This window comes from Thermobia domestica, chromosome 2 (genome assembly GCF_964235325.1).
Source record: "Thermobia domestica chromosome 2, izTheDome1.hap1.1, whole genome shotgun sequence".
Lineage (NCBI taxonomy): Eukaryota > Metazoa > Arthropoda > Insecta > Zygentoma > Lepismatidae > Thermobia > Thermobia domestica.
Window position 1 is genome coordinate 79,877,016 of NC_137455.1, and position 8,954 is coordinate 79,885,969.

General features: G+C 33.1%; 1 protein-coding gene across 1 annotated transcript in view; it reads right to left on the reverse strand.

Annotated features, from left to right (window-relative positions):
- Positions 1–7,346, reverse strand: part of Miga (mitoguardin) — a 49,244-nt gene extending 41,898 nt beyond the window's left edge. The window contains exon 1 of the mRNA XM_081742864.1: positions 7,157–7,346. Within this exon, the coding sequence (XP_081598990.1) occupies positions 7,157–7,342 (186 nt within the window). The 5' untranslated portion in view covers positions 7,343–7,346. The remainder of the gene's footprint in view (positions 1–7,156) is intronic.
- Between the last annotated feature and the right edge of the window lie 1,608 nt (positions 7,347–8,954).

Sequence of the window (8,954 nt, forward strand, 5' to 3'; positions counted from 1 at the left end):
GTATCAGTGGTGCATGCGCGCTGACTACGTGGGTGCTCCGGGGCTCCAGCACTCATACAAATAATCCTGTGGTTGCGCCAAACCCACAAGATTTTTAGTTTGATAGAAACAAAATAAATATTTCTCACTTCTCATTATCAAAAAAATAATAAGCAATTAAAACATTGAGATTGAAGTTATAATTTATAACGTCTAAAACATAATTATTTGTTTCAAATGTGTTTGTGCAAAGGCAACCAAGTAACACACTCCCCCATTCCTTGCCTGTCTCTGGTATAGTCAAAAGCAGTCCCCACACTAAAAAAATGGAACTATATTGTGAATAGAATCGAGCACAGCCCTTTATGACAGTGATCATAAAAGTTTTTAACTAAAAAGAACTCAATCAAAAAACATCGAGACTCCCCTGAAAACATATAACACTTCCCACCATTGATATGCACCCACATAAATTTTGGAAAGTCGGCTCCGTTGCATATTGTATCTTGAATTACAAATAGTATATTAAACAAAATATAACTTAGCTATGGTCTTTTTAAACCCAAAATTTCTGTTGTCTGCGCCGCCCTTCCCTCTCCCCCAGCTTACAATTTTAAATAGTTTCAAAGCACAGTTTTGCAACTCAAAACGACTTTTATTTTCATCTGGTAAGTTTTTTCTTTTATTTTGAGTTTTCCAGAACGAAATTCGCGACTTATTCCCGGTTTGTTCACGGTATACGAAATTCACGGCTTATTCTCGGTTTATTCACGGTATTCGAAATCCACAGCTTATTCGTGGTTTCACGGTTGGGTTGGCACTCTGTATTAAGTTCTTTCCACTATGGCAAGGCGTCGAAATTTGAGGAAAATATTTTAGTTCGGCGATAGGAATTTGGCTTCACTTAGTTTGCTTCGAAAAATTGCGATCAAACTCTTTGGTCTGTGTTCTGGAATCAGGCCTGATATTTCGTGTCCTGCAATGCGGTTTTAGAAAAGGTTCGAATACAGAAACAACTATCTTCCCCTTACTATAGAATATCATACTATTATTAAAAAACAAGCAATTCATTGTATATTTTTTTATGGAAAGCTTTTGATATAGTAAATTATAAGCCATTACTAAACACACTGCATTTATATGATGTAAGAAAGACATGTCATGACTTAATAGAAACTTATTTATATAATAGAAAGGTTGTACAGAAATCAAACATTTTTAACTTATAATAGTACTCTTGAAATCCGTCCATCAAGCTACAAGCAAACTAATATAGATATTTCTTAAGGCTCTATTCTTGATTCTTTGCCATTTCTTTTGTACAATAAATTATCTTTCTACTAACTTTCATCCTGTACAAACTCTTTCTGAAGATGACACTACCATTTTAATACATGATGAACGTGTAAATTAATTAACTGAAAATTTAATTTTAATTCTGGAAAATCTGGCAGATTGGTCCAGCTGCAATTAACTGAAAGTGAATACAAACTAAATCAGTGTGTGTAGATTTGCCAGAAGTCATAAGATCAACCCTTTTTGTGCTCGGCTAATAAGTGAAAGTCCTAGTGCGATAGACGAAGCTAGATTGCAGGAACTGTGAGCAGATCAGGATCACAAGTAGTAAAAATATACACATGATCTCAATAATAAAACAAATGGTTACTTTATGTTCAGTGTTTCAAGGGAAAAAATAATCAAAGTAACTTATGTTGTACAATTTCGGTAACTGGTTCAGTATGGATTTATTTAAAGGGTAGAGGAATATTTGTAATTTAAGCAAAATAACATTTTTTAAATTGCATAATTAAAGGTCTATTTTTTATACGTATGAAAAGGAAATTCACTTTTAAAAAGATTTCAGCTCTAGAAAAGTAGTTCAGTATGTACTTACTGCCCTACCACAGGCCATCAGAGTACCGCTTAAGTTTCTCTAGAACATATTGGTGATCAGGTAGAATGTTTATGTTCCATCTTGAACTACATTCAGTTCGAGCTAATACGATGTACACATGTTACCTACTGTACTTAATTTTGAAATATTTTAGATTCATATATGCCCTCACCTTTAAAAAAAAAAAATAAATAAAAATAAAAAAATGTACTAGTCCAGTACAATTAGGCAAAATAAGAGTCGAACCCGAACATTGATAAGAACAAGCTTTCCGAACTTAATTAATTCATATATTTATTTATTTATTGTTACTTATCAATACCCGGATCAATTCATGCAAAGTGATCGAGAAAAAAGAAAAATTGCCGCTCGACCTTTTCAAAAAAATATATTTTTTTCATGAATGTTTAACCTATACCAGGGTACTTCAAAACCACAATTAATTATTTTTTACACCATCTCATGGCGATGCAGCGGCTGCCGCCATTTTGCGTCTTTTCGATTTGAGGCGTTTACGTTGTTTTGAATATCTCGGCATGTATTTGTCCTACCAAATTGAAAATTATTGGGCGTCTCCAACTCGTGCAGAGCTAAAACTTTGATCTCTTAACATTTATGCCTAAAACCACTTGAAGGAGTGAAATCATGGCCTACAGTAGCAATATTTTTGGACATTGAAAACATGTTTGGGAAGAGGAAACAACTGGTGTAGAGGTCTGAATTTATGTGTGCATGTAGTCCGGGGTCCCATAAGTTAATACACAAAAATTTCAGACCTGTAGCTGCTCCCAAAGGCCTGGGAAAAAATCGTAAAGTTGGGGAACTATCCAATTTGACATGTTTCACTGTCCAATATCTCCAATGGGTTTGGATGGAAAAATCTGAAATTTTGGGAATAGCATCGTTTGATCTTCATTCCCAAGTCAGTAAACACTTACTCGCTGTAAACACTGACTGCGGAATGTAGATCAAATGAAAGGACAACGTACCCTGCATGAGTTGACAGTTAAAACAAGAATAAACATGATTGAATGTCATTGATATATCAAGTAGCAAAAGCAAGGAGTACTTAAGGACTTTTTTTTTTTTTTGTCAAGTGTGCATTTTAACTTTCCTTGTCTTCTACTGATAGCGGCATTCTTTACCAGTGCTGCTGTGGGTGTGATAAGACAATGTTACAACTAGAGGAAAGAAACGAACTTGAGAGCCTTGATTGGACTAACCATTCATCCTACTTTATTTTACTTCACTACAACAAATTTTCAGTTGAATTTAAGAACAAAACACCTCCTAGAGTATGATATCATTACTTAATACTCTGACCCCCATCTGCTCAAAAACACAAAACACGCTTTGTTGTGTGTTATGGTATACTAAAGGACTAACTATTCCCAAAATTTCAGATTTTTCCATCCAGGCTCCATTTTGGAGATATTGAACAGTGAAACATGTCAAATTGGCATAGTTCCCAACTTTGCGATTTTTTTCCAGGCCTTTGGGAGCAGCTACAGGTCTGTAAATTTTTTAATATTAACTTATGACCCCGGACTACATGCACACATAAATTCAGACCTCTACGTCAGTTGTTTCCCCTTCCCTAACATGTTTTCAATGTCCAAAAATGTTGCTACTATAGGCCCTGTTTTCACCCCTTCAAGTGGTTTAGGCAAAAATGTTAAGAAATCAAAGTTTTAGCTCTGCACGAGTTGGAGACGTCAGCAATTTTTAATTTGGTCGGACAAATACATACTGAGATATTCAAACCAACGTAAACGCCTAAAATCAAAAAAACGTAAAATGGCAGTAGCCGCTGCGTCGCCATGGGGTGTTGCAAAAAATAATTATTTGTGGTTTTGAAGTACCCTGATATAGGATAAACAGTCATGAAAAAATTAGAATTTTTGGGGATAGTCGAGCGGCACATGCTTGATCACTTAGAATGAATTGACTCAACCTTCATTTTTGCGGCAGCTGCCATTACTTCTGTCTCTCAATGATCTCTCTCTTTTTTTTTTTTTTTTTTTCCTATATTCTCCGTCTTTCCGACATAACTTCCTCAGTAATCGATGTGGATGAATTTCTATTGGTCTGGCACATAACAGCAACTTCAGGCTGAATTTTTCTATTCTTGATTTCTTTCTGTTACTTATTTATCCACTATTTATATTCAGTGGCGAAGCGTAATCTCACAAGTAGGGTAGGCCCGATAAACTAATAACACAAATAACTTTTACTGTACCATAAAATGTTTACAATTATGGTCAAAATTCTATTTTTCTTATTGAGTTAAACAAAATAAAAACTGCCAAATCTATTCATTTTAAAGAACTTTCTTAGTTGTATTTCGAACACTGTTTAGAGTTAAATTTATGTGCATGTATACATAATAGTTTTTTGCTGTTCTTTAATTTAACAAGAAAAAATGAATATTTTATAAGAAAAGTAGACGGAAAGTAGTCTATTATTATTATTATTATTATTATTATTATTATTATTATTATTATTATTATTATTATTATTATTATTATTATTATTATTATTATTATTATTATTATTCAACAAATATTTACGCGAAGAAAACACACAATGTGTATTAATCGAATATTCCTATTTAGCTCCACTACAAATATTTTAAAGTGCAGTTAATATTTTCCTCTGTCTAGGATTTGCGGGGGGGGGGGGGGTGAGAAAAATTTCCTCCTTACATGCTGTTTTCATTTCCTGCATATTTGAAAATGGAGGGAGAGGAAAAAGAAAATACATTCTTACAGTAAGCTGTCAAATTTCCTGGGTAACCGTTTGTTACTTGCATCTCCCACTTTAAAGTAAGTACAACACTGCATTTAATTAATGCATCACGTAATAATGACTTCACTAGAAATATTAATGCCCAGAAGGAACTTCATTTGAATCAACGCAAGATATTTAATATTGTATTCTATGCAGTGGTATATTTAAAGGGTGGCTTTCGGGCTTAAGCAACCACCGAAATTTTATCGCAAATTTTTGTTTTATCCAATCCAACAACATAAATGTTGCCATGCAATGGAGAACTTTATATATTTCTAATTTTCTTTCTTTCTTTCCTGTCACACAGTGACCATAATGAATATGTATTATACATATTTGACCAATGAACATTTCAATAAGATGTAACTCATTACTTGAAATTTCGTATGACTTGTCTATAAAATTTTCTATTTTACCGGGAAAATATAATGTGCCGTTGGTACGATTGTACCACACTTTCATGATATGTAAAAGATAAGAGTAAATATTTGTAGATGAGTTTGTCCAACTATTTCTAATTTTAGTTAACAAATTGAACTGGCAGTGTTGTCAAAGGCCAAAATAGTTTAGAAATTGTCTTAAACTGACTTTGCATTTATTTATTTATTTATTGATCTTTCATACACATAACAAATCCATTAACTTAATAAAAAAAATCTCCCTCTTCTACTTCATAGTAACAGGAAATGTTTTCAGTAACAACTTTTCAGAAATGTTTTTCGATACAAATGTCTGTGAAAGAGGTTCCGGTCTCTTTGAATTAGTAGTCTTGAAGACTGTCAACGGTGCGATTTGAGCTTTATTAGTCCAATTAGCATTCAATATTATTAAATTTTTCCTATTGTTCGTGACCCTATTGATGATGAACAGTTCTCTATTCCTGACTCTTGAAAGACGATCATCTTTGACCGACGCTGCCAATAAAAACAAATTTGGAAAACTTTGTCTTCCTTTATTCTTTTATTTCTGCTTATGAAGCACATGTAGCATGCAATACATATTCTATCAAACATAGAAGCTAAATCTAAAGAATGATAGCGTCTTGTAACTTATTATAATGTAATTAAGAATATATGCCTTTCTCAAGTGGAGTCACCCTTCAGTATACTATCCTTATTTTTAGAGGTAGGAAGAAAATTCAATCATCCCTGGAGAATCACACGAAAACCTTAAGTTTAATGTTTGGTTCAGATATGTTGAACGGTATGGCCTCTAGGCGGGTGTGTATGAGGACCAACTGACAGACAAACGTCAAAAAGTCACTCTTTCGGTATCTATCGGTAATGAAACGTGTAAATCCGTTGAAAATCTGGAATTCCATTTTTTTTTTTTTTTTTTTTTTTTTTTTTTTTTTTTTTGATCACCATATTTTCTTTTCTCCTTTCGCAGCTCGGAAATAAAAATTGTGAAACTCTTCTGTCGGTGGACAATTTTGCCTTCATGGCAAAGTCTGAAATAGCGGTACTGCTCCAATCCATTGAAATCCATAACTGTCCTATGCACATTTCGATACTTCACGAATCTCTGCCAATCTTGCTAGACACATACACCAATCATTAACTTTAGTCTCCGAACCATGAAAAGTCTAAAACAAAGTAGTGAAAAATTTTGATAACTAGTATTTCTCAGTACCTAAACCAAATTAATTATCATTTTTACCTGAATCTTCTAACTATAAAATCATAATAGCTACTTCCAAAGATTATAGTTTATAAATTAGCATACCGAAGACTTAATTTGCCATGTGACTTAGGCTAAAGAAAAGAAATAGCAAAATAAATAATAATAATAATAAAAAAAAAAAAAACTGAAATATTTTGTCCATTGACAACATTGCCAACATGATTTACCCACCGAAACGTTACTAGTGGAGAAACTGGCACATAACTACACAAAACACTTCTAAACATTTTGATTTTACTGTTCACATAACTTGAGAACGAATTTTAGTTCCTTGAACACTGACTGTAGAGGTAGTTTCTCTACAAAATACTCTTTACTTGACACGATCATATAGAAATGCTAAATACATATCGTAGGCTATAGAAATGAGTTACATCTTTTTGAGAAACTTATTTGTTCACATATTGAAAAATATATCCATTACTGTCCAATGTACGAGGAAAAAAAAGACGAAGAAAATGAAAATTTATCATTTTCTTATATTTTCTATTATTTGCCAACACTTGCCTTGAATTCTAAGATTTAGAAAAGAACTTATATTTTATAGGATATATATAAGCTTATAATCACTCCACTAGCGTTGACTGTTTTGTCTTTTATAGTAATTTCTTACAACAGCTCGGCGATATTTAAACACAAGTGACTTCTCTCCCGAAGTGTTTATTTAAGAAAACTTTTAGATACTATAAGACGTAGTTCCGAAAGTTTAGTTTGTCCCTGTTTGCGTCTAGTTGCATTGGACTGTACCAGGCAAGAAGCGTATCCACATCGATATTCTGTATCTAACAAAGATAATGAGCACATTTTTACCTGATCGAGGAAGAGAAGCTCGCTCTCTTCTTGTAGTCTGTAGGCTGCGTCAAGGAGTTGCTGCAGTTGATTGGAGAATTCAGCCTCTTCCGTCGTTGTTACTGCCAGAGCAGGGGAACCAGTGAGTGATGTATACGAAGCTAAGGCATCTTCCCAGTAGTTGATTGCTGTCTCCAAAGCTTCCATCCCTATTAAGAAACAAAAGAATGCATACATATAATTAATTTTGCCATCAAACACAAGACATAAATACATAAACAACGAATTTAATAAGAAGAGATGCTTTCCATATTCAAATGGGCGTGAATATAAAGAAAATTAAATTTTTCGATAGTAATTTTTTTATGTAAATATTCAACTACTGATTTCATTTTTTTCTGAAAAAAGAAACTAAGTTACATAAATGTAACTATTTTATTTATTTTTAACGTTTTAAAGGGAAACTACTTATTCCTCTTTCGTCTCTTTCTCTCTGTCTCTATTTTTATCTTTTTAATACAGAAGAAACAGTTAGATAAATACAATGAAAGCAAACGTATAGTTTCATATAATAATGGAAATTAACGTATTTGAAAGAAAAAAAAAAGAAAGAAGAAAAGTTATAGCACTTAAACAGCGTGTAATTCTGATGATTACACGATCATCTATCTTTTGAAAGGCGAGAAATCTTTTAATTTATGAAATGAGGTGAGTCTATAATTTTAGGAAGAACAAAACGATTTTACTTAATCTTCGATTTTGGGAAAACTTGTTTACTGGCGACTTTCGAGAAAATCCATTTGAAGGAGGCTAACAATTTCATAAAATGGGATGAATATGATGCAAGAATATCTTTGAAGTAACATAGGAGATTATTTAAAAAAAACTGTAAATGGGAAGTTCACGATACAACCCTCTCTTTTGCTTTAGTTATTTCCAGAACAATGAAGTTATTAATTAATTCAAGGCAAGAAAAATGTAATGTGTACTACATTATTCATATTAGTAGTTTGATTTGCCATCGCACGTTGACATCTAGGCCTACTATGTGGACTGAAGACTGAGCTCTTAAATCACTTGGCAGTTAACATACTGGTTTAGGACTATAACCAGAATTCAAACTACCTCCAGACTTGCAACCACGTGTCAACACTCTTCTGGTCGTTCAGACACAAAAGAGTCCAGTTGTAAGTATCCTTTTCAACTTTCTTAAGAGTCATCTAATAATATCACGATAATAACTGTTCATAAGAGTAGTTCAAAATAAATAATTATTCACAAGAGTATCTTAATCGGAATATTTCGGAGAATAGTATGTACAGTAATTGAATGGATGGAAAAAGTATTTCAATTAATAGCATATTAAATATCTAAAGAATATCGATCCTGCAATAATTCATAAACTTGTTGACAACACGGGAGAAACAACTTATTTCCCTCAAAACATATTGAATTTTACCATTTCTCCTAAATAATTTATTTCTACAAAAAACGAATTTGAACTCGTCACAAAAAAAAAAAAAAAAAAAAAATGAAATGAAATGAAATGAAATGAAATTTTTGAGTTTTACGTCTCACAGTTATGCCAGTTAGGCTAAAAGAGATGGTGATGATGAGTAATGAATGAAAATGGTGGAATGAAGAAGGTGGGAGGAAACGGAAGAACCCCGAGAAAACCCACGCACACGGTGTTTGTCCACTACAAAGTTCACTTGGCGGGGCTGGGATCGAACCCGGGACCCCAAGCACCAGAGGTGAACGCTCTACCACTGAGCCACCGCGGCCCTCGTAAGTCATATCTATAGTAAAATTTATACTT